The 27,906-nt window shown below is 33.2% G+C and overlaps 1 protein-coding gene and 1 long non-coding RNA gene across 2 annotated transcripts in view; both read right to left on the bottom strand.

The window, feature by feature from the left end:
* Positions 1-14,152, bottom strand: part of LOC118901324 — a 28,972-nt gene extending 14,820 nt beyond the window's left edge. The window contains exons 1-3 of the long non-coding RNA XR_005021330.1: positions 13,175-14,152; positions 11,871-12,005; positions 4,888-5,060 (exon numbers count right to left, since the gene is read on the bottom strand). This is a non-coding gene — a long non-coding RNA (uncharacterized LOC118901324). The remainder of the gene's footprint in view (positions 1-4,887; positions 5,061-11,870; positions 12,006-13,174) is intronic.
* Position 14,153: 1 nt separating this feature from the next.
* The window catches only part of TFEC (transcription factor EC), a 66,622-nt gene continuing 52,869 nt past the window's right edge, over positions 14,154-27,906 (bottom strand). The window contains 3 exon segments of the mRNA XM_036864523.1: positions 14,154-17,889; positions 18,767-18,914; positions 25,057-25,132. Coding sequence (XP_036720418.1) covers positions 17,509-17,889; positions 18,767-18,914; positions 25,057-25,132 — 605 coding nt within the window. The 3' untranslated portion in view covers positions 14,154-17,508.

Raw genomic sequence — 27,906 nt, 5'->3', positions numbered from 1 at the left:
TAAATGAATATTTTAAATGACTGCTCTTACTTTTTCTTAATAAGGATGAACAATTAATTAATCATTCAACTTTATACGAAATGTATGTGCTCATCACATTTTGCTATTGTTAATAAGGTTAGAATAAACAAACTTACATATATATCTTTGCCTGCAATTAACATTGTTTTCTTGTGATATATTTTGAGAAATGAACTTAGTGTCAAAAATGTTAAAGACTTTAAGGTTTCCGATATATAATGCCATGTTGCTGAGTATATACAATTTAAACCCTTTAAGTAGTAATAGAATTTCATCTTAATAATTATTTTCATCTTTCTCAATTTGATAGGCATAACATTGTATTTTATTTATCTTTAAGTTTGCAATTTCAACAAGGATAATGCATTATTAAACTTTATTTATGATGTTTCTCCTTTTTATTTTCTTACACTGGTCTCTTTCCTACTTTTACAAGGCCATTCATTTACCTATGAGAATATGAGAATTGTTACCACAGAAGTAGAAAGAGAAACAAAGGTATTTAATTAGTTTCTAAATCCAAAATAAAATTTTTTGCAGAAGTAAAAATATTTGAAAAGTTAAGTTATTTTTGAAGTCATGTTCTGCTAAATCCAATATCAGGATCATCCCTGGATTTGCTCCTATTGACTTAAAAAATAATTCTTGTTTATCAGTAACATTTTCCTTCTTCACAGGTCTAGTGATAGCAAATTATATTCCCAAAGTTGTAAAAGTTATAGTAGAAAAACTCTGGATTATGTTATTTTCCTCTGTAGAATGTAAATTTTTCTTTTGGCAAAATGTTACATTATTGGAGGTGAATTACAGCTATCAAGACTTGTTTTTAGGCTTTGTTAAAATGAGTATGATTCAGCTTTGCTATTACTCCAAAGGCAGATCCATTACTCTTAGGGCTGATTAAGAGGCAACTTAGTCAGGCATCCTGGCTCCTGGGGCATAAACTTTCTCAAATAAAAGCCTGAGATATTTAGTGAGGACTCTGTGACTGAGTCTGAACTTTAATTTCTTTATATCACTCTTTGCTTTCTGAAGCAAATTGAAAAAATTTCTTCATAGGGTTTGCATACAGTACTTAGGAAGGTCTTGCCTCAATGGGGAATATTTAGCCCTAGATTGAGCACTGCTCCAGACTCCCAAAAACTCATAAAGTAAGACTCAAAAGTATCAAACTTTTCTCCAAGTAACTCAACTACAGTTCAGAACAAACATCCATGTGAGTGAGCCAGGAAGTGGCTCTTTCCCAGATGAACATTGAAATGACTGCAGCCTTGCAGAGGCTCAGAATCAAAGGATACATCTAAGTTATGTCTGGATTCCTGACCCACAGAAACTGTGGCATAATAAATATTGTTTTAAACCATTAAATTTTGGTGTAATTATTTATGTAGCAAACGATAACTAATACAGAAGGAAACTTCCACAACCTGACAAAGGGCATTGATGAAACACATACACCAAACATATTTAATGGTGAAACAATGAATATTTTCTACCCAAAAGATCAGAAACATATAAGGAGTTATGCTCTCACCACTATTGTTCAATTTCTACTGTGGGTTTAGCCAATGAAACAGTCAGGCAAGAAAAAACAATAAAAGGAATCCACATTGAGAAAGGATAAGTAAAACTGTCTTTATTCACAGACAACATGTAGAAAATCTGATGGACTCTACAAAATTCAGGGGTCAGAATGCTCCATTTTGTTAAGAAGCTATTTCTTCCAAAATTGATTTATAGATTCAAAATAATCCCAATCAAAAATTCAGCTGTCTATTTGCAAAATTTGACAAGCTGATTCTAAAATTCATATGGAAAAGTAAAGGATATTGAAAAAGAAGAAAAAAGTTCTTAAACCTACACTATGTGCTTTCAAGACAAGTTATAAAGGTACAGTAATCCAGACAGTGTGGTATTGACATAAATTAGTCAAAGAGGTCGATAGAACAGAATAGATAGTCCAGAAATACACCTACAAATACATGGACAATTGATTTTCAACAAAGGTACAAACACAATTCAATGGAAGAAGAGTAATATTTTCGACAAATGGTAATTGAAAATTGGATATCCATATGCGTAAAATATAAAGACAGAAAAAAACTAAAGTAAACTAAAGTAAAAAAAAAAAAAAAAAAGAGAGACAAATACCCCTCCCCCGCCACATATATGAACAGATTGAACCTCCCTAGATTGATAAAAACAATTTACTAAAAATTTACAGCAAGTTTCATGTTTATTGTTAAAAAATGTAAAAATGTTTTCATTGCCAAAGCATAGTTTTAAAAAGTTAAAACATAACCTTCATATAAACATAAAATAAACTTGTATTAAAATCAATTGCATGACTACCAGACAAAATTCCTTTGCACTGCTATGGACAAGGATCATTTGCTTTTCTCTAATACAAGAATAATTTACATCACAATCAATTTTCTGCCAGTTCAGGTCTACCCCTTCAGAGTTGTAAAATCATTTAGTCATTTAAAAAGTCAATCAAAGTTACAAGCACGGGAAAAGCATCCAGTATTCTCTTTTACATTTTTCCAATTTTGAATACTTTTTTCATGAAAGGGTAATTTTCATTGACACTGCTAAAGTCAAGAAGCCCAAATCATTGTTAATTTAACACTCTACTGTTGATAGAAGTCAATAAACTGATACTTATAAAAGAACTAAAAGATATAAGCATTACAAAGGAAGAAAAAGAATTTCAGAGACTGTCAACATAGAAAATTCAAGAACATCTACAAATGTATTATTATAACTAACAACAACAAAAAAAAACCCAGCAAGATTCTTTTGATTAAATGTCAACATACAAGGATCACTGGCTTAGACTGACCAAGAAAAAAAAGAAATTTGAGTAAAAGACTCAAATTACTAAAATCAGGAATAAAAGAGAGAAGTTCACTACTAATCTTACAAAAATAAAATGGATTATAAAGAAATACTGTGAATACCTGTGTGCTAACAAATTAGAAAACTCAGATGAAATGGACAAGTTCCTAGAAATACAAAAATCTATAGCTTTCCTCTACCCCAAATGTAAGCATAGAAAAATTTTAATGTAAAAAATTTGCATCTTGATGGAAGAAAAAATTTTAAAACAGAGGTATAAACCTAATAAAAAATGTGGAAGATCTTAGAAAAAAATTACAGAACACTGTTAGCCACATGAAACTTGCCATAGAGGGAAAGGCTTGACACAATAAAGGTGTAAATTTCCCTGAGTTAATCTTTAAATTAAATGTAATTTTAATAAAAATATGTACATGATTTGCAAAAATAGACAACTATTTTTCATACTCACATGAAGACAAAAAGACAGTTTTGAAGGAAAGAACTAGGAACCTATTCTATTATTAAGGCTTATTATAAAACTGCAGCAGAAAAGCAGTGTGATACTGGCAAAATTATATTTAACAGAAAAACTAAAAGGATAAGAGAACACAGAAAATTGCCCAAGTATATACCATGACATAGTACAATACAATCATTTTAGAAAGGAGAGATTACTGAACAAATGATATTGAAATAAGTTGGAATAAAAGAAAATTTGATTGCTGCCTTACAATATATACAAGAATAAACTCCAGAAGATTTTGATTCATATGTGTAAAATAAAAATTTTAAACTATCAAAAGGTATTATATGGAATATCTTCAATCAACAAGAGTACAAAAAAATTCCTAGATAAGATATAAGAAATACATCTCAGAAAGAATGATTGAAAAATTTGACTACATCGGAGATTAAAATTTCTTTTTAAAAAGACATATCACCAACAAAGTTAAAAAAAAAAAAGCCACAGACTAGCAAAACATACCTACAAAGGTACAACCAACAAAGAATTGCCACCCAGAATATATTTTAAATCCTTATAATCAATTAAAAATAGTTTCAGACAACAAACAATAAAACAGCCAAAGGAGGCAAAGGATAGAAAGAGAATACTCACAAAAGAAACCCAAATGTTTAAAATATGGCTAAATATGAAATTTTATATATAATAGTTCAAACTTCTAAAATATATACAACTGATTTATTAGTAAAAATAAATACAAAAAAATTTAGATACAACAAAATACAATAAAATACAACAAAGTTTAAATACTCACCAAAGAAACCCAAATTTTTTAAAATATTTTAAAAATTTAGTCCTAGAGTAGTCAGTGAAATGTAAAATAAGGCAAAACAGTAACATTTTATCCCATTAAATTGATAAAAATAAAACAGAAGACAAAACTAAGCATTGCTGAGTTGTGGCCACAGAGAATGATCAAATGCTTCAACTAGGGATACAAAATAATACTCCTACTTTGAAGGATATTACCCCATATTCTAGCTATTAATTGTCTAGATATGTGCCCTAGAGAAAAAGTTCTACATGTATACTAGGAGACACACTTATGAAGCCATTAAAACAATGTAGATTATTCCATGACAAAAAAGATATCCCTAACACAATAAGTGAAAAAAGTAAAATGTAATATGATCTTATTTTTGCAAAAACAAATCTTATACATGTTATGTACACTGAATCACATATTCACACACAGGCACAAACACATATAACAGATAAAATATCAGTAGAAATCTTTCTTTACATAGTGGGAATATGAGTATTCATATCTAAATTTTGTTGTATTTATTTTTACTAATAAATCAGTTGTATATATTTTAGAAGTTTGAACTATTATATATAATTTCATATTTATCTTTTTATATATCATATTGTTCATATTATTTTATATATTTGGGTTATTTAGCTATTAACTCTTTCTTTTACAAATCATAAATACTAGTTTACTTTAAAAAAAATGAAAGAAATAATTTACTAAAAATTATAAGAAATCTGCTTACCATGACTTGGAATAGCGGCATTCACCATACACTCAGGGAATAAGCCACTTCCTTCAGGAATCCTCTCCTGACCCCCGTAAGTCTGGGTTACTGGGTCCTCCTATGTGATCCTGTGTGTAATCGTGGGTATATTGGTTCCTCTCCTCCACCAATGAGTTCCTTAAGGATGGGAACTAAGGAAACATTATCACTGTTAACCACTGATAGAATGTAAAACATAGGACACCGGGCAGGAAATCAAGAGATGTTTGATAAATAGATAAATGAGTGAATGGGAGAAGCTACAGTTTCACAGTGATCCTGTCCATTTTGTGTTCAGAATTACTTGCATTCTGTGACTATCAAGAGAACAACTTTTTAAATGATATAAATTATTTTCACCAATAGGAGAAATAATCTAGGAACGGTAAGGGGGGGGGGGGGATGCAAAAAAGAATTGTGACCAAGTTTTGCTGCATTTGAAAAGGAAAAAGAAGTGTTTCTCTGACATCCTAAATTTCCTCATGCACATATCTCAAGCTTAGAGGGACTTATCATATTGGACACATGTCCCTAAGACAAAGAAATGGGGGTTTCAGTATGAGATCTACTTTATGATGCTTGCAAAGAGCTCAGATGGAGAATCTCTCAATCCCCTGTTCCCGTCTTAAACATCAACACATGGGAGTAGCACCTGCTGCTCTGCAAGTGACCATGTCTCACACACAAGGCCAAGTCTGTCAGAAGATTAGGCAATGGCCCCTTAGTCCTGGTGTATCTATTACTATGTTTTCATTTGCCAGTAACAGAAATTCCCACCTAAACTGGCTGAAATATTAAAGAATTTTTTTAAACCACAGAACTTAAAAAGACATGTGATAAGGTAGGCTTTAGGTGGGAGTCAATGAGTGTTCCCGCCATGTTTCTCTGGAATTCTCAAAGCTCCTTCGTTCCCACATATATCAGCTTTGTTCTTGGGCTGACTTTCCTCCATATGATGGGATGGCCACCAGCATTAACTGGTCCCACATGCTGCTCTGTTCACAAACATGGAGAGACAGCAAGCAAATCACTTTTCGAAGTGATTAAATGAGAGTTTTGAGCTTCCTGAACTTTACTACCAATTATGTTGCCAAGGAAAAGCCATGAGCTGATTGTTGTAAGCCTGAGTTACCTGAACCAACCCCTATTGCAAGAACACATACTCAAAACTCAGGGTGGAATCTGTTCTGCCAAAGTGACATAGCTTCTTCCCAAGGGGGAAGGGCTGGAATGATGATCTATGTCATTTCCATACTGTTGAAGAAAGCCCTGAATGCTTTTGCCAACATTCAAATGTTTTAGAGTAGACTTTTGACGTATTTGCAGTAAATGCCTTCTAATACTCATGAGTCATCTCTATCTGCAAGGTATTTGGCAGAGAAACACATTCAATACTATAAATGACTGACAAGAAATATCCTAGACAACAGTGTGCTAACCACACTACTTTAATTAGTACTGTAAAGGAGAAGTTGTAATAAATAACTTGCTTATATCCTAACGGGTAATAATCTAGTCATGGTAAAATTGGGGAATAAACAGCTTAATATTACCAGACACGTATGGCCATAATTTTAGCCCACTAGCAAATCCAGACTGTCCTATTATGAGATCCATTTGGAAGATTATGCTGTAGCAGGAAGGTATGGAGTTGATACCTGCAGAACTAGAAGACTCTATCTGTCTCTATACCCACATTTCCTAATATATTCTTCCTCTTTCTCTACAATATAGCACATTGGCCTTTCTATTCCTCAGGCAGGCCAAGTTGTTTCCACAGTGAGCCCTTTTCACATTTGCTCTCTCTTCTACCTGGCTTGGTCCTTTGTGCAACTTGTACACTCATAGCTTTGTGATCTTTATTCAAATGCCACCTAACCTATGGTACTCTCCCTGATTATGTGTTCAAAGCATATATCTCTATTCTCATCACAGTCTATAATATTATCATCCTTTATATTCTTCATAGGACTAATAGTACTTCAGAGTGTTATATAATTTTTACTAAATTTTACTGTTTTCTATTTTTTAATTTGTTAATTGCCTATATTCCCTATTTAAATCTAAGTTAAATGCAGGCAGCATCTTGGTCTTATTTACTACAATGTCTCTATATCTGTAATAATGTCCAACAAAGCACAAACACCATTTCTGTGGTGAAAAGTGCAAATAGTTTAGAGTGAGAAGCTGTGATCTGGGTTATGTGATCTAAGGCCTGTCATTCATCATTTTTATGCTGAGATTTTGAATATTTATGATGTATAAATGAACTATTGTATAGGGAATCTCCTTGAAAATTATAAAAATTCTATGCACTTCAAATTCTTTCTGTAATAATCAAGTTTTTTGATGGATGGACAGATGGCTAGATAGACAGACAGAAAGACATGGCTGAATATGTTAACAGAAACTATGATAATAGCATGCCACCAAATAGCTTACCTAAAAATTAAATAAATAAAAATTTGTTAGGAAATAGCAAATAGTTGATAATAGTTGCCATAGCTATTATTTACTGGGTGCTAACTAAACATATGCAGGGGATTGTGCTAAATTCTTTATGCAATTTCTCTCTTTTAATCCTCACTAACAACTTAATATGTTGCCAATTTACACATTGATGCACAGAGAGATTAAGTGAATCCTCGAGGTCACACAGACCTTAAATTGTAGTGCAGGGACTTGAACCAACTTTGTCTGACTACAAACACTGTGGGGCTCTCAAATTATTACAGACATCTCAGATATTACATGCTGTCTCAGCATGTGATCTGAAAGTCTCCAAGAACCTTCACATTTTCTTGTCCACTAAATGAATGTGATCTCTCTGGAAAAATACCTAAAGTGATTGGTGTTACTCAAAAGAGTTGCTGAAAGCAATAAGATCTAGAGTGGAGAATAAAAATTGAAAAGCAAAAGGTCATTCAAAGACTCAACCTTCTTCCTTTCCTTTTATGAGTAATTTAAAAGAAAACAGATAGGCTTTTTTTCATTGAAATGATACATCTTCATCTCCTCCTCTTCTTCATCATTGTCCTCCTTGTCTTCCACTCCCCCTTTCCCCTTCTCTTTTGCCTTCCCTCTTCTTCTTTCTTCCTCCTCTTTACTCTATTTTACTCTTAGCCCCTCCATCCTTCTTTTTCTCTTTTGCCTTTTTCTGAGACCCCACTCATACTCATAGATTTGAACATCAAGTCTACTATGAGCAGTCTCCATCTCCTTGATGCTCTCTTCAGTGATCTACAAAAACCATAGTTATTCCACCATACTCGCTAATAAACTATCCATACTACTTACACCACTCTAAATTGGATGCTTTTAAAGCCCAGTCTACACAAGTATTATGATTTTCCTCATTTTTAAGGTGTAAAATCTTGAACTAATTCTTTTCTGTGTACGTCTTCATCTGCTGACAAATTCCAACTCCTATTCATCCAGTAAACCTTTATTGAAGAAGTAATTGTATTGCAAGCACAATATCAGTTGCTCCTGTAGCTAGACTGGGATCCTACAATCTGGGTAATAGCACATTGGTCTGAAACCAATTGATCTGGGATTCTAACCCTAGGTTTAGTTCTGTGATGGTGACTGGTGACACAACTTCTCCTATCTCAGTTGAATACTGTTTGTCAAGACAATGATGAAGTCTCATCTCCTTCTGACCATAGCTAGGAAAGGTTCTCTGGCTTTAAGGATCCATATAACTAGATTGGGCTCACTTAGAAATTAATCTACCATTTTAAGATCCTTAATTTAATCATATCTGCAAAGTCCCATTTGTCATTAATGTACTCACAAGCTCCAAGAATTGGAATGTGGACTCTGCGGTGGGGGGAGGGGGGGCGCGCGATTTATTCTGCCTGCTACAGGAGTCTTAAAGCTAATGTTTATATCAGGGTGGAGATCTAGTTACTGCTGAGAATCCACCCACAAAATAAATATAAATACTCTACTTCTGTTTTGCTTCATCTGCCTTTCTTGTCTTTAAACAAGAAAGTAAGGACTGTCACTGGCCAAAGGGATTTGAAAACCAAGATTGCCGAAAGTACTATGGGTGAATAAAGAGAATGGAAATGGAGACACCTGGGTCAATAAACCATTAATATAAACATACCATGCATCTTAAATTGCCTTTGACTAAATACATTTATATGCTTCAAAAATTAGAAAAAGTAATAAAAAGATATGCAGTGAAAATATTCCCTCATCTGCTTCCCCTTTAACACAGATATTAGGTTCTTGTACATCCTTCAACAGCTTATTTTTGCATATATACAAATATAAATACATATTCTTATCTTTCTCTTTATTACACTAAAGAGAACATTTCTATGCATGCCATATATATGTATATATATATATATATATATATATATATATATATATATATATATAAGTAAAAAACTGTTTATAGGGACTTTTCATACCAGAACACAGAGTGTTTTTTTCCCTTCATTTCTCATTACAGGGACATAGTATTCCATTTCATGGATGTACCTTAATTCTCATATAGGTGGGCATGTGGTTTAATACCAACACCATTTATAGAATAGTGTCTTCTTTATTGATTCCCAATGCTTCCTTTATATTTAATTCCAATATGTACTTAAGCTTATTTCTGTCCTTTGGACTGTCTGTTTACCCATGTCCCAGACCACAGAGCTGGCAATTGAAAGAACTGACAAAGAGAGACTGGAAGAGATTCATTTCAATGAATGGTCACAGCCTTGAGTGAGCACCATTTCATTATCTGAAGAATCTTACACTTGCACACTTCCCTCACCTATAATTAACAATCACTTAATCATTTATTAATAAAATAGCATGTTAAGCAAGACACTGTATTAAATAATGTGAGATATAGAGAAAGCTAATTTTTGCTTCCAATGCTCATCCATCTACTGAAGAAGGTAATATATGCATGGCTATGAAAAACAGCAATACAAAGATAGATTTTAAGTAGCAGCTAGCTGCTATAGCCATCAAGGACCATGACAATGATAACCGTTGACTGGGGTAGTGAGAAAAACCCTCAAAGTTGGAAAATCTTAAAGTGGCCTTAGATTAAAGAACAGAAGGCCAGACTAGGATGGAAGTTGGAAGAACTATCTTTATTGATTTGAGGACCTAGGTAGAAAAGGTGACTCATCTATTCAATAAAAAAAATTTTTTAAAGAAAAGGTAATTCATCTATATCTGAAACCTACTTTTTATATTTACCAATGAATAAATAGAAATTTAATGTCAGAATAAATAAAGTCTCAGGGATCCCCTCTTCCTGTCCTTAGAAATATTACAATGGGTTTTATACAACTACATTCTGCTTCTAACATAGAGTGATTTTAAAGTCTTGAAGGACTTAGAAACCTACTTGTTCTATGTAATTATATGAAATAAGTATTTTTGGAGAGATAACCATATAACTCAAACACTATTTTTCTCCACAGAAACACACAGCATCACCTTTCACTTGTGTAAGCAAATAAATTATAATCTTGACTACGGTATTGTTTGCAGCAATTTAATTTTTTCTGAACATAGCTCTTATTCTATTATAATGCTTGAATGATTCACATGCAATGTTTCCAATCTACTTTTCTTGGCTTGTGAAACTTTTTAACAAAATGTTAGCATTTGCAGGCACCAGATGTTTTGACATAAGGAGAAGCAAAATGTAAATTTTAATCCATGCTAGGAACAATAGCCTGCAGGCACCTTTTTCTTATTACATGAATTATATACTTAACCACATTGTGGTCAGTCCTATCAAAATCATCACCATCTAGAATGCTGTACTCTTGTCTTATGGTTGCCAACTAATGAAACTGATATATATTTAACATCATGGGTATCCAGTCCTTAACCCATAAACCTTATTGTATTTTACCACTTAACCACCCCACAGCTAGAACTCTGCAGGTGATAATAATAATAACAATTTTTTAGGTGGGTTTCAATATTCCTTTTGGTGGTCAATAAAATCAATGTTTGTAATATATTTAAAAGGTTTATAGCTGCAAATATCACTTATTTTAACAAAAACATTAAAACTTGTTACAACTTTCTTCATCTTTTCCATCTTTTTGACTCAACTCAGAGTAAGGGGTGTGTGTGTGTGTGCGTGTGTGTGTGTGTGTGTGTGTGTGTTTCTAGCAGAAGGGATTTGCTGATAGCTTCAAATGTTGCCTACATGTAGGTTCCAATAAAAAAATAACATAAAAATAGCATATTCTTACATGTGGAGTCTTTCCTAGCATCAAGAGATTAGAAGACTTTTTTATAAGCTCCCACATAGGCAGACATGTATCTGTACCCAAATACACCACATATGTACTTACACATACAATAAACAATCAAGTATAGAACCCATTCAGTCATCCTTTTTTCAGTCTATACAGTGTCAGAAAATCATCCTGACTTACCTTTACCTTATTAGAGTGGTTATTTCTTTCTACACAGAAATTATTGTATTGATCAGTATTTTTGGCATTGATAATTCATTAAGAAAAAAATTTATCTGATATAACATTTTTTAAAAATCAATGAACCTATATTTGAACACAGAATAGCATCTTTTTATAGTCAACTCAGAGCCGTCCTTTTTATTATTTCTGAGGCAGGTGTGTAGAAAAAAATTCACAAACATGGTATTAAATATTAGAAAGTCTTAACATTTAACTGAAATTCTTATTAATTTCATTATCAAGGGATAGTTCTAGTCAATACCAATTAGCAGCTTTAAAATGTTTTACATATTAAAATACAGTATTCTGTTTATCCTAGATTGTCTGGGGACTATCTAGTATATTAAAAGATTTTGCAGAGTTTCTTAGTGATTTCATTGCTACAAGTATGCCTGTTAGCAATTTTGCAACATTTTGATGAACATTTTCCATAAATCAAAATCATAACAGCTTAAGAAGCAGATGGCAGGAGACTATACTTTAAAATGTAACAATTACTTTCATTAATAAGGAAATACTGGATTACTGTTTTCAGCATGGACTATGAAGTAAGCAGTTGTCAGTTGTGAAGTCTCATGGCTGTTAAGTATCCTTTCAGATGATTAACCCACATTCTATATTTTCCAGTGCAATCTATATACAAAGGCAGAACAAAAAGTATATTAAAGCATTTAATGATTCTATGCTTTCATTTTATACATATGCAAAGAAAATTTTGGTACATTTTTTAAAAGTATGTGTACAAGCATTCATTTATGTGTTAGAGAACACCATTGCTCTCTATTTTCTTAGAAAATACGACACATTACTTTGCTATTAAAAATGAAAAATAGCAATAGTTATAAATTCTACAGTCTTATTATACTAACAATGTTTTCTTGATCTAACCAATGCTAGATTAAAATTATAGGAATATTACTTCAGCTATTCATATATATAAAATGTTATTAAAGTCAAAGATTTTTAACTACGTTGTTATTATTAAGATTAAATAGCTGAATTAATTGTAGCCTTGTATGCCATAAGCAACTGCAGTGCCTTTAGATAAGATCCTTGAATTTAGTTAGCTTTTAAACTTCAGTAGCCATGTAGTAAAGAATAACATAATATGTAACTTCCTGATTGCATATAATTTTTTCAGCATATTTTGCATACTTTCTATTTTGTTTGTTATATATAATCACCAGCTTTAAACAATGTACAAATAAAATTTATTTCTGTGGCAAAAGCAAAGTTGAAAATACAGAACTTTTGAAATAAAATGGTAGTGCAGGAATAGGAGAGGTAGAATTGGAAACACAAAAGTCTTTAACTTTATTCTTGAAGCATGTTGGATAAATGTAGGAAAAAAGATATATTACTGAAGATTTCATCAGTAGAAAACACAATAGAAATCATTTGGATATGTAGAAATACATACACAGATCCCTTTACAAGAAAAAGATAAAAAGTTCCCTTTTATGTAAAAAGCAGCAGATAGCAGTATTTCATCATTAAATTGGTTGAATCCAGTGGGAGGTTTTTTTAATCAAAATAATTATTTTCTGATGATCTCCTATATACTAAAATTCTCTATGACTCTCACAGAAAACAAATGTAGCACGGAAAAATTTTAAGAAAACTATTTTTATCATTTTGAATACTTTGTTTACAAATTAGAAATCATACAAATGACAAGATATTGGTGTATACAATGAATAATGATTACAGAAAGGTCATAAGATGCATTAGATCAGCAACACTCTAAATGTGTTAAGTATTTATTAAGTAAATGATATGAAATCTCTGTATATGTAACTTACACTAACTCAAATTGACATCTTGTATTTATCAACAAGCAGGGCACCAGAAGGGCAAAGGATGTAATTCCATGTAGCAGATATAGGCTGTGCCATTATCAAAACTGAAGCAAAATTCAATCCTTCAGGTATTTTCAAGAAACCCAGATGGTTGATCTAGTGTTGATAACATAGCAAAAGATTAATTGATTCCAGTTTTCCTCTACATCTTAGATATTATAAGGTCGGTAACTATCAGCCTAGAGATATTGTAAAAACATTGGAACATTTAGTTATGCCATTTATTTAAATATCAAAATTCCACAATACCAGAGCAGCAAAAAATATTTTCATGATACTTTGAAGTATAAGAAAATTCAAGCATGGCTCAATCTATCAAAACAAAGAAAAAAATAAATTCTTTTTTACCTTGTGTAATCTAACTTCTCCCCTGACAATGAAGGTAAATGAGCATACCAATCAAGAAACTCGTTGTGTCTATTTTTTTTAAAGTAAGAGCTATTAAATATTTTATTTACAGTCATATGAGTGGAAAAGAATGAGTTAAAAAAGGAAGAGAAAGGCTATTTCTCAATGTCCCCAGCTCATCTGGCTATTTATTATTTAGAGCTTTTGTACCCACATCTAGAAAGCTATAGTCACTGACTTCACATCTGTAAACTGAGAAAATATGATCTTTATATATATTCTCCAGTTATGGGGAAAATTCAATAAGAAAGGACACTAAGAAGAAAAAAATATGAAAAGCTACATCTACTCGTAAGAGGCCCTTGTTATTTTAAGATAACTGGGAGTTGGAAAGGTTGTTTAATGTGAGTCCATGAAAAGGAAGCCAATATTTTAGAGAAAAAAGATTGCATGGGACCTTATCTTGAAAAGATAACTAAAAATAATTTTTAAATTGTTTTATTTCATTTTTAACAAAGTTTTTATTATGATAGAAATTATGTAATAATTATTTGAATGAACAAGGCTTGGTTAATTGTGTATTAATAGTTCAGTGGTAGCTGATATTTTCTGTGACAAAATTATTTGGTAAACAATATGCCTCGTTTACTGTTGTAAGTCTCATTTCTGCAAACATATTCTAGGCATCAATTTTCCCAAGGATCACTCTTGATTCTTAGATATTCAAATAATTTGCCTGTGAATTTACATTATTTCTACTTTTATATATATATATATATATATAAAGTTATATATATATATATATATATATATAAAACTTTAAAATGTTATTGTCAGATAGTTACAACATCTATGTATCATAGAGAAACTGACCCATAAATGTATAAGCATATAACAGAGGCATATATATAACAGGGGATGTTAGAAAGGGGCTACTTTATAAGTGAAAAACTTCTTTAGTGAATAGTTTAGTGTTTGGTACACTTTCACTTACCTATGCAACCTTATCATTTCTGGGGCTGGGATAATGTTATTCAGATAACTAGGGCTCCCTCCTCCATCATTACATATGACATTAACTGTACACTTAGCTCTTGATAGATACACAGCTACAATGCTATCAACTGAGTAACAGACCTGATGTGGGAATTCTTCATCTGGGATCCAAGGAGATATTCAGGAGATCCCTCACACCTCTTAACACATACAAATTTGGGGCTGTATATATAAATTCTGTATTTTTCCAGGGAGAAAGTCTATAACTTTCAATAGATTCTCAAGGCCTTAAAAAGTTAAGAACTACTGACTAAAATTAATTTTTTAATCTACTTCAGTTGACTGTGACACAACACTACTCTTCACTCTGTCTTTAAAAATCCATTACCTGTTTTACAATCCCCTGATAGTTATTATAATCTGTAAGTAGTAGCAAATATTATTATCCTTTCCAGATCTCTTTCATCCAGACTCTACCATCCTGTGTCAAGCCATTCACTAGCTAAGATTATGAGAAATGGCTTTCAAGGCTGAGTAGTAGTGTTTTAGCAGAATGGAAAATGATGACAGAGTAAAGAAATCCTCAGTGTAAGTTTTCTCAGAATATGAAGAAATTAGAATAATGTATAAAATGAGAACAGAAATTAGCCTCTATCTAGAATGATGTGTTTTCCATTGACTTCAAGATATATTCCTTCCCTATGATTTGCAATGTTAACTTATCAACTCGGATAATACAGTGGAATTTTGTCATAAAGTATATAATGTTCTCTTGAAAATTCTTGAGGAAATGTATCTTATGGCTCTCTTTCACATGATCTATTTCAGATGAATTTATCTATCTGGCTTTGACAACTATTCCTATAAATTAAGAGTTTTTTCATGTCAAAAAATGAAAATTATTTTAATTCTCCAAACTCTGAGCTAATGCTGTAAGCTAAGCCTGAGATAATAAACATACCATAAAGATTTAATATTTTCCACTTTCATTAGCATTAAAATCTCAAATTTTGTGATGACGTATTTTTCATGTGAGTAATACCTGAAGCACCCTTTCAAAAGTTTATCCCAAAATTAATATTCATGAAAGATTACATGTCAATCACATTAGTAATATACAGTAGCATTTTAATTTTTAGGCTTCTTCCTCTTAGTAAAAAAATCTATTCCTGCTACATCATTTCATCTTGGTTTTCAAGGGCTTTCATAACTTGTTGCCAGTATTTTTCAGGACTTCGAACAGGCGTCTTCTAGGGTGGTCAGATCTTTCTAATGAATGTGTCATGAAGACACTTCCCCAACTTATTCTCGCTTTTATGATTTGGTTGATATTATTCACCTGTATAGCCTCCCCTCCACCAAATGTATGCTTTTTAAAAGAAGTTAAATTCTGCTGTTCCCACATATTTTTGTGATTCTCCAATCTTCATTTTTAGTTTTTCTGACCTCCTGTATTTGCAGCTTATGCTGCACCATGTAGGCTTTAATTTTAAATGTCTTCTATCTTTTGTTGTGGTTTCTCATGCAGTCATTTTAACTCCCTGAGGAGTAAGACCATATCTTGCTCATCTGTTCTATATTTTCACAGAACTTACTGCAGTTTTGAGTATCCCTCCATAAATACTCATTGATCAGATGATCATTCATGTAGGTCTAGCACAGAGTAACATCCTTGGTAAGTCAATTCCCAATGCTTTGAAGAAGCTCAAGAGAGAAAAATTTGAGTGAAGCACCATAGATATAAATAATAAATGCTAACAAGGCTAACAGAGATCGTAGGGTACTCTAAGTACTCACAGGAATAGGACTTTATCCTCCACTCAGAGCTGAATATAATAAGAAAGATTTTCTGTTTTACTAATTATTTTGCCAGTTGGCAATCCAGTTTTCAGCATTTCATCAATTTGGAGCAAAACTGTATCAACTAATTAATTTAAATCCAATTTTGGAAACAGTGATAAGTTTTATTTAACAAATTAACAAATTGTCCTAGTAGGGGGACTTTCGATATTTTATTTGCTGAAACTGATTATCCAATATCTCTTCTTGATAAAGTAAAAAGGATTTGGAGTGTAATTTCAGATGCTGATTAGAAAATCAGAAGAATGAAGGGAAAAAAAGAACATTTATTAACTGCATTGTGTACCTGTTTGGGGGAGCGGTGGGTATGCTTGTGTGAAGCGATAACAATTATAGCCAGTATTCTTGAGGACAGTATTCAATGTGTTCTTTTTCTGAACTGAGCATGTCTCCATAAATATGCAAAGATGCTTTTAGAGTTAGCGTGATTGAACTGACCAAGGGAATTAGAGTCTAATTTTAGAATCCTAAGTTTTTATAAATTTTCTGTATTTTATTGTGGAAAATTCTAATGTTTATTGTAGATTCACTTTTCAATTAGAAGTGGTAGATAATCTATCTTTTAATTAGTTCCCCTATAAGGCTTGAACTTTAGACAACTATCCCCCAGACAGTGGAAAAAAGGCAATGAACAACCAGATCTGTCGATCTTGATTCTTGAAAATTAACGTTGTCAGAGCTGAATAGGAAGGAGACGGAAGTAAGAAAATGTATATTTCAGAAGGTTTATTCTTTGCAGTCTGTTAGTTCCAATAGTACACCACCAAGTCACTACTTTTAAAATATCAGTAGAGAGCTATTTCTTATGTTGTGCCTCTTTCCAGGAAAACAAAATTTAAGTAGATTTGGACTCAGTAGTCAAAGAGAAAAAAAATCTTTTTTGCTCTTAATAATTCTTCAACACTGTGCTTCTTCTTCCTGTGAATTCTGTCGTTTCTAACCAATCAGTTTTTCATGAACAATATATTCCTTTCAGAAAAATTGAGCCAAAGCAATATATGAAACACAGAACTTAATTGCATAGCACCAGCATAGAATTGATTCCCAGTTGATGAATTGAGCCTGTTTATTTTTTATAACTCATCACCATCATCTGAGCTAAAGCTACTTCTCCTACTGCTCTCTTTGGAAACTGCAGGGGAAGTGGCAGATAGCAGAGGATCTGTTCCAAACGGAGATATTGTGTCATCCAGTAGCATGTCATCCAATCTTTGTTCCTCTTTCAAAGCCGCACTAAATGATAAATCTGTGAAGTGTGACAAAGGATCAGAGAAGGCCATAGCTTGATCACAGAGCTCAGGGCTTGTCCCCTGAGACAGAACCAATTGTTGGCAATAGTCTACTGAATTCTGCTCAAGATGGGCCTGTTGTTTGGTGATGTGAGCACCTAAATCAACTGTGCCAAGTGAAGCCAGGGTTGGCAGACCATGAGCACGAGCCTGTATTTCTAGTTCCTGCAATTTCAAACAAGAATAATTAAATAATGACTTTGAAAGTAAAATAAACTCTAGAGAATAAGCCACAAATAGATTTAAAATATAAACAAGCACTCAAAATGAAGAGTAATACATATTATAAATATTCTTTGCAAATAACAGAGTGTGGTATATTTCTAATGCCTGAAAAATAACCCTGAGGAAAATACTCAGATTTTTAAAAAATACTCAGATTGTTTGTTAAAGGAATACATGACATATAATGGTCCCATAGTGGCTCAGGCTACAGTACAACTATTTGGAGATAGTGGAAATCTTCCAGTCATTCTTTCTGATTAATTTCTCTCTATAGGTCCATTTCATGGAAACAGGAGTGTTTTACCTGGCAGTAAGCTTGCTCACATATTAAAGAAAAAATCTTGAGGCTTATGAAAACCTATATTTTGAGATTTTGTGTCACATGAACAGATGAGGAGTGACAATATAAACTGGCAAAATATGCCTTAAGGCAATGAAATCCTTAGCAATGTTACTATAGAAATAAAAGGGGGAGAGGAGAATTTAATGTCCAATATTATCCAGAGAAACAAAGGTTCTGCTTATTATTATTTTTTGACTGGGATAATATTTGTGTGTTTATAAAATTGGTTCTATTTTCTGCATCTTGCAATCAGTTATCATTCATTATATAATTTTAAAGCCAACTTGATCCTAGATTTCTAATCAAAACCTAATTGAATCAATCTAATTCATGAACTTCTAAAAGGCAATAAAATTATCCTTGGGAAGAAAAAATAATTGTTAATGAGAAAAAAATAAATGAGACCAATGAATAAAACTGATGATGGATGTCATATGTAAGCTACATGGTTCATGGCAACGTTCTTATAAAAACCTGAATCCGGAGTAGAAGGCGCCTGTTAGCCTGCTCTAATTTCTTCTGTCTGTGTTCTAATTCTCGAGCTCTCTGTTGTTCTTTTTGTAGCCACTTGATGTACTCCACTGATGCTTTTAGAATGGTTCCTTTGTTCCAGCGCATATCACTGTAGAAAGGAGAGATAACCTTTTCACAATTGTGCATGTCAGCAGAATTCATAAGAACTTACAAAATCTTTCACATTAATATGAAATAATGATTTACATGACTATTATTCACTCTTAGATATTATTGCTTCTGAATAGAAATTTTAATAGAATAGTTAAGAAGCCCTTATATAGTAAAATTAATCCCAGAATGAAAATAAGTGTCAAAAGAAAGTAATAAAGTGACTTTTTGTGGGAGAGCTAAATGCAATATCATGATTCTACATTACAGTTTTTATATTTTTAGTGAAAATTGCTTTTATTATTAACTCCGAGATTAAAATCTATGTGCGGTATTTCTGCATTAATGAATGAGGAAATGTACATTACTGAGGACTTAAGCCTAAATTTTTTAAGATCATTTCAAATGTACCAATCTTTTAACCTACTTTCTATAAGGTTGCTTTTATGCTTCTAGGAAAAAAATAAAATAAAGTCCCTCCTGAATGGTGATCCTGAGTAATTGTGAAACAAATCGGAGTTTGGCAACATCACTTTATGCAATAGAGCAAAACTTTCTAGAATCATTAGGCAAATTTTTCTGCACAAAAAGCATCAACATTTTTTTTTAAAGCTGGATATCTACTTTTAAGTAAGTGTACAATAAGTAAATACAGTTGAACATTGCCAATAATCTTCAGACTGTAGCATAGAAAAAATATTTTATTAAAACTTATTTTTAGACAGGAGAGATGATAAATCTGGAATTACAGAACAGGCTACTGAGTTTAATATCTAAAAACATACATCAATAAATTTAATACTATCTGACAATTCATAATATGTATGGAGAATAGGGCCAAACTGATTGCTAAAAGTTAATCAGAGCTGTTGAAAAATTTGGATGAATTTTCCATTTAGAATCATGAGATTTCTTTTAATACAACAGAAAGTAAACTTGTAGGGAAAATTTTAAAAGATATTACACTGCATGTATTTTTGGTTTAAGTGATCTACACGAAATTCATGGAACTTAATATGTATTTATTAAGTGTTCAGAAGTGGGAAAATGTAGTTTATGAAAAACCTGACTGGCATGTGCCTCATTGGAAGTTCAGGTTAGACGACAATTCCATTAGCTGTAACAAATTAAAGGAAGATACATTATTCTATCACAGGTGAAAATGCTTATTAGGTGAGCATGCTGGAATAAGCCATCTTCTACTGAAAAGCACCAAACCATTGCCACGTCTGTCTCAAGCTTGAAACTGCTTTGTCAGTTCTCTGGGGCCATACAGCTGTTGTTATCTTTCCAAGCACAGTGATTTATCTAGTGGTGGGAAGGGTAGAGGGAAAAGAGGCTACTTTTGTCATTAAACCAAGAAGTTATCTGTCACTTAAAAGTGTAGTGAACTCCTGAGTTAAAACTCTAAGCAGCAACAGGAGCCTAAAGGCCTTAATTTTGTTTTATTTCTTCTCATGGGAAGAAAAACTTGAGGGACAGAAGGAATAGGATGAAAACAATCACCCTAGTCAACTTTGAAGTTTAAGGTACTGTTTATTTAGGTCTAAAATAAACCTTCAAAGTTGTGGTAGATCCATCCACCTCACTACAAATAACTCAATTTCATTTCTTTTTATGGCTGAGTAATATTCCATTGTATATATGTGCCACATCTTCTTTATCCATTCATCTGTTGATGGATACTTAGGTTGCTTCCATGTCCTGGCTACTGTAAATAGAGCTGCAATGAACATTGTGGTACATGACTCTTTTTGAATTATGGTTTTCTCATACAGAATGAAGTCAGTCAGAAAAAGAAAAACAAATACCGTATGCTAACACATATATATGGAATCTAAAAAAAAAAAAATGGTTCTGAAGAACTTCGGGCAGGACAGGAATAAAGACGCAGACGTAGAGAATGGATTTGAGGACACTGGGAGGGGAAGGGTAAGCCGGGATGAAGTGAGAGAGTAGCATTGACATATATACACTACCAAATGTAAAATAGATAGCTAGTGGGAAGCAGCCGCATAGCACAGGGAGATCAGCTCAGTGCTTTGTGCCCACCTAGAGGGGTGGGATAGGGAGGGTGGGAGGGAGACGCAAGAGGGAGGAGATATGGGGACATATGTATATGTATAGTTGATGCACTTTGTTATAAAACAGAGACTAACACACCATTGTAGAGCAATTATACTCCAATAAAGATGTTAAAAAAAAAATTGTGATAGAAAACACACAAGGGGTTTTGCTACAATATCTACTTGATGTCATTTCACTAAATGTTTAAGAGTTCACTCTATTTAAAGCCATTTTAATATATGAGGTTTCTTCTTAAAATATTTCAAGTTTTCCAAATATATTAAAGAGATGTTTACCTCTCTCCCAAGATAATTTCATGCAGTTAGGCATTAAAAAACATTATATATGACATTATACTATAAATACTAACACATACAAAGACATACCTAAGGAGTGAATGTTGATACTGGCTTTTCATTTTCTACAAAATAATTTTCTTTGAAGAACTTATATCTTTGAGAAAGTTAAAAGTTTGAATGTATATAGGGCTAAAGCAGGTAACAGAAATATGTAAGTTGGAGTAAGAATGCTGCCAGGCAAAACTATGGAAAATGTACAATCTGTTGTCATCTTAGGAGTGCACATCCACTTAGAAGCATTAAAAAAATAAAAAAGAAAGAAAACACCATGACAGGTCTGATTCTTCTTGCTTTGATCAACATTTTATAACTTCTGATTTAGAAAGTCTTGTTAGGTATCATTTACTACCTCAACTGCCATTCTTACACAAAAGCCGGAGAAAGTTCTGACTGTAGAAGATAAAAAAATCAATACAAAAAAACCTTAATTTTATATATAAAAAAGTAGAAAGAAAAGAATAATTTGATAGCACAACTAGAATAATTCATACTCTGTTGGCATTTTTATATCTACAAATATGATTTTTTTGTATATATGATTAATTAAAAGCACATATGAAGTAAATCACTACCACACGTCTGTAGAAATGCTTCACTTTTTGTATTTGCTAGTTTTGTTTGGTTTTATTTTTCACTGACAGTTAAGAGACTGTGTGTTTTTCATTTCATTTTCTCAACATATATACCTCAACGATAGCTCTTTACTATATTTTTTCCCTTCTGACCATACTATTTTGACCCAGCAAAGAAGAAAGAAGTACAAATTTCTGAATGTTTTTCATACACAAAAATGGCAACTTCATAGAATTCAATACGCTTCCAGGTATTAGCTTTCATTTGCTAAGCCACGCCCTAAGTTTATTCTAGCCATGAGCTGGAAAGGTCCTCAGAGCCTTTTTATAACCAAAGCTTCAGAGTTCCTGCTACTTGCCCAAGAGCATGCGGTGTTTAGAAGATGAGTCCTAGGTCTCCTCTCTCAGTTCAGTGCTGTATCTGCAAATCTGTGGCTTTCCCACTTTTTCAAATGCATCTGCCATAAGAAATGTGTTTTCTGTTGTGATCCAGTGCGCTCTTTGTACATATAACAGCAACAAACGTTTCATGAGGTATTACTATCCTTCTAACGTGTAATATGTAATATTCTGATATTTTCAGTGCCTACATATAATATAATAGAATTAAAACAATTGATACTTCCCCTTTCTGAAATCTACAAAGAGAAAGTCCCTTAAGAACACTTAAAATGAAGCTTTCCCAATTATGGTCCCTTTCAGATGTGATTCTGTGATAAATTGATTTTCCATATTCTAGATCAGGGGTAGACAAACTATAGCCTGCATCCTGTTTTTGTCAATAAAGTTTCATTGGATGCAGTCGTGCTCTTTCATATACATATTGTCTATGTCTGCTTTCATGCTACAATGGCAGAGTTGAATAATTGTGAGAGACTTTATGCTCACAAAGCTTGAAATAATTACTATCTGGCCCTTTAGAGGATAAGTTTTCCATCCCCTGTTCTAGACAATGAATTAGAACCAGAAAGGAGCCATTTTACAACCAAAGCTTCTATAAAAATGTAGAGTAATAATTATCCCTCACACAAGCTTTATAATTTTTAAGGTATTCTCATACATATTACTTGATTTTATTTTTATAAAAACCCAGCCATATAATTGGTGCTTTACAGGCATGGTGACATCTAAAGATGTTCAGTCAGGCTTCAGTGTCCAATTTTATAGTCTCATCTGTTTTCTGCATATAACCTGGGCCTGGCACTGTGGGTTAGCTCTACCAGTTACAAGGGAAGCTCTCTTAACTGACCTTTACCTAATCACTTTCAGGATTAATTAATGTTCTCCATTCCCTTCGTGATACTCACTGACTGTTGACAGAACAAAGTAGACACTAGGCTACCTTCTAAGACACACAGGTACTTCTGTTATCCTTGTGGTAACATGTACTTACTGACAGGCTGTTAAATGAATGCCCATTGTACTTATTATTGTGATAGTATAATTAAATTATATGTATGTTAACTAATGAAATACAAATGCAAAAGAAGAAAGAGCATTTATAAAAATAGCTATTGTTCTTAGGAAAAGTATATTAAAAGCTTTGGAAAAACTCAAGTAAAATGTCAGTAGAGATGGGTTGCTAAAAAATATGCTGTAACAAATTAGAGTGCAAACATTAAAAAAAAATCCATCTATATTTAGGTGGTCGGCACTTAGGTTTTTGTTTTATCTTTAAGAAATTGAAATAGACTATACATTTTTGTGCAGTTTACGTAAGGAAGAAAAATTGAAACACATTCAAACTAAAAGGTCTTGGTCTTACATCAAATGTTTGGTGAATAAATGTGCATTTATATTTTAAGTGTTAAAAAATGTCTTATCTCCGGGCTTCCCTGGTGGCACAGTGGTTGAGAATCTGCCTGCCAATGCAGGGAACACGGGTTCGAGCCCTGGTCTGGGAAGATCCCACATGCCGCGGAGCGACTAAGCCCGTGAGCCACAATTGCTGAGCCTGCGCGTCTGGAGCCTGTGCTCCGCAACGGGAGAGGCCACGATAGTGAGAGGCCTGCGCACCGCGATGAAGAGTGGCCCCCACTTGCCGCAACTAGAGAAAGCCCTCACACAGAAACGAAGACCCAACACAGCCATAAATAAATAAAATTAAAAAAAAAAAAAAAGTCTTATCTGGAAAATGGATGTTTCCTTCTGCTAACAGAAAGAGTTGCATGCTTAGAGACTTCAAAAGATTTGAAAAATTATTGGTAGGACCTACACCAAGATTGAGCTCTTCAGACTTTCTGTCCAGTGCTCTTTCTGCCATTCTACTGGAGATGCCTTCACTATCTACTATGCCCATAAGAGTAAATATGGCATTCCCTTCTATTATAAATGGATGAGTTGTCCAAGTGAATTAGCACATTTATATTTAGGGAAAGAATACTTTCAAATTTCACAGATCCCACTTTATCAAACATCATCATTTCTGAATAATGGATTTTTGCCAGTATTTGGAGAGTCCAGTTCTCAGTCTGAACAAAACATTTTTTTCTAGTCATTATTAATGCTACAATGTTTTCATGTTTTTAGAGAAACACTTAACATGCTAAATTGATATTTTGTTTTATCAACTATTTCTTGAAATTTACAACCTCAAACATCTTGTTTAACTGACTTTGTGACTGTATGACACCATAACCTAGCTGAAAATTTAATTGCAATAACCGATTATTGACTGGCATCAATCAGCCTGTTTTTACAATTCTATTTTTTCTGCTTGCATATCGCCAGAATTTTGGAACCTCTGAAAATTCAACATTCCAATTTTCATGTACACATAAATCTTAAATTGGAAGGAGTGCCATAATCATAAATTGAGGATGCCAGTCAGTATCATGAAAGCATTTGGTACTACCACTAAATTTGCAAATATTGGTGCCATACAGAAAAATCCACTAAATACTGAGAAGAAATAATTTACTTATTTCCTATAGCTCAATAGGACAAGTGTTAGTAACAACGTTGATGCTTAATAACTATCAGCCTTGAATAGATATTAAAAAGTGAGACCAGCAGTAGGCTTATCTTTACCACAGCTGCTTAGTTTCCTAGTCTTTGGTTCTCCCCTCCCCCTCTCCCTCTCACCCATTTTGCGGGGGGGATTGAAACCATAACATTATTAAGAAATGATTGTTGAACTCACGGATCATTAGACTTTGGAATAAGAGTGCCAAGCTCCTTGATGCGGTAATTAATATTATACCTTCTTCTTCTTTCAACTATTAAAAAAGAAATATTATTGATTATTCTCATTAAAGTACAATTCATTTTTGGTCAGCTGTAAACTTTCTTAACAATCTTTGAAAAACAATGAGCAAAAAAGTTTCATTTAGTGAAAAGGGTACTTCTCAAAAATAAAAAATTCAAACACATTTTATTCTAAAAGTAAAAATAACAATATTAGAATTGTGAGTCTATTATTCACAATTATTTTAAAACATTTTCTCTCAAAAACAACATTTCTATCATTCTTTGAAATGCAATAATATTCACTCATACAGATATATATGTATTTATATACTCTCCTTTCTCATACACTCCACTGAAAGGCTAACACAAAGTTTGGTACATAGTAGGTATGTGTGCCCAAATAGACTATGACCTCTTTGAGGGCAGGGACCATTTCTTTTGTATCTCCAGAGGCCTTGGCATGTAAAAGGTGCTAAATAAATGTACGCTGATTAGACTATAAATATAGTTTTCTAATTTAACAACTTTCAATAATACATAGAGCAGTGATTCTTAAACTCTGGCATGCATCAGACACACCTGGAGGGATAGTTAAAGTAAATTTGTACCCCGCACCTAGAGATTCTGATTTTAGTAGGACTGGGTTGGGACCCAAGAATTTGCATTTCTAGCAAGTTCCCAGGTGATGCCGATGCTGCTTGTCTAGGGACCACACTTTGAGAACTACTGATACAGGTTTTTATTCAGAGACTGTTTTCTCTGTTTGCATTTCTATGCATCCATTGCTTATGGAAATTTTGTGCATCTAGTAAATGTTCAATAAATGTCAAATAAACAAATAAGTAGAGTTTTCTATATTGACCCTTACCTAAGAGCAGTCTTATAGAGCACAGAGTAGTCCTATATTCCCAGTACTCTATATTCCCAGTATCAGGAACCACAACTTATGCATAATATTGTTTAAGTAGATAACATTTTTAAAGCATTTTAGGGAAATGAAGGAAGTAAAATGTCATGAAGAAGAAGAAAACTATATGTCAAAAACATTAAACCATACGTGCTTCAAAAATAAGATCTGCTACTGGAAATAAGGAAAGTCATGAAAAAAATATCAATTGTCTTGGTGAACCTACTCTACAAAACAATTTACCATGAATGAACTCGACCTTCAAAAATAATACATTGGGATTCCTCTGAAATTAGGATATAATTGATTCTTGGGAGAGTTTATTTTCCCTCTTTACCAATCCTGTTTTCCTATGCATGTGATTCAAAAAACTGACGCCAAATAAAAAACTGAAAAGAAAATAAACAAAGATAATGCTGATAGGAATACATTTATATTTTACAGTGAGAATTTATTAGTAAGTCTATGTTCACACATACTCACTCCTATATTATAAAACAGACTTTTAAATATAAGATGGAGAGCAGCTAGGAAGGATGTTCACAGTTTTATCTCAAAATAGGAGACTGGTTTAGTCCTATAATGTTTTTTCAAAATCTATTATTTAGATGCACCTTACGTAAAATATCAGAAATTCCTACCCAGCTCTTCTTAGATTGTGCCCAGTAAAACTTTTAATGGCTAATTATGATGAGAAGTTTGGTTCCTCAATGTTTTCATCTCCAGTACTAGTTGTCTGTAAAGGAGTCAAGTTTTAAGAAATTACTAAACTATTTCATGCTACATGTGATTTCACTCTTTACAAAGTTTTTGATATATTCACTCATTCCTGTCCTTACATCCAAGCAAAAGGGGCCTCTCTTCCCAGACCCCCTACTGATGAGGAGCCCCCTTTGCCTTTTCTTACCATACCCATCCACACGGAGCAAGGCAGCCACAGGACAAAGGGATCCCCCTTCTAAACTACATTCTGGGTAATTTGCAACAGGAATATCTTCCCAAACACCCTGAGCCTGTTCAGGCTGCTTCCCAGGTCCATCCTCTGGAGGGAGGATCAGGACACCAAGGTGCTTACCCTAGTCCCATGATGCAGACAAGGGGCAGCTGTTTGCAGAGATATATATAGAACTTGAATATACAGGATGAGGGTTCCCACTCGTGTTTGAGGCCACTTGCAGCATAGAAATGCAAGTGGCCTCTAGGGGGTAGAGAGAGACGTGGGATGGGCTGCTGGCTAAAGGCTGGCATTGCCCCACCCTGACATTCCTACTCAGAATTCCAAGGATCTGAGAATTCTTATTTCACACCTGGCCTTCCAATCTTTAGGAAGGATAGAACATACTTAAGTTAGCATTTCTAGCTTGAGTTATAGCTTTTAAGTATTTAGACATCTGGTAAGTGGGACTTTATTTGTCCTCCAGCCATGATCCTCACAAATGTTAAGGGATATCCTAGATTCATATTTAAAATGTGATATTAATTTTTTGTAACATTGATATCTCCAAAAAGGAAGATCACTAAGTAAGAGAATCCAAATTAGAAAACACTTTGATAATGGTCATACCAGGCACCTATCATACTTTACATTAAATGACCTGTTATTTAAAGTGCAAACATAGAGGAGAGAAGAAAGGAGCAAGGAAGGTAATAGTTAGCAGACTTAAAACTAAGAGAGAAGCCTTTAGCTCCTTGATGTATTAATTCCTTCTGCCAACAACTAGCTCTGTCTTTCAGGTTCTACTTGTCTCATAAACTGCACCAACACTTATCTGCTCTGCCACTAAGTGATCAGAATCAAATCATTTCCCTCTCCACAATTACTCTAAGGACTGTTATAACCACAGGTCAGCCCTCTCCTCAGTCACACAGTCAACCTACTCTGTGACGTAGGCAGAT

This window comes from Balaenoptera musculus, chromosome 9 (genome assembly GCF_009873245.2).
Source record: "Balaenoptera musculus isolate JJ_BM4_2016_0621 chromosome 9, mBalMus1.pri.v3, whole genome shotgun sequence".
NCBI classification, from domain to species: Eukaryota; Metazoa; Chordata; class Mammalia; order Artiodactyla; family Balaenopteridae; genus Balaenoptera; species Balaenoptera musculus.
This window is presented reverse-complemented; position numbering and strand designations above follow the sequence as displayed.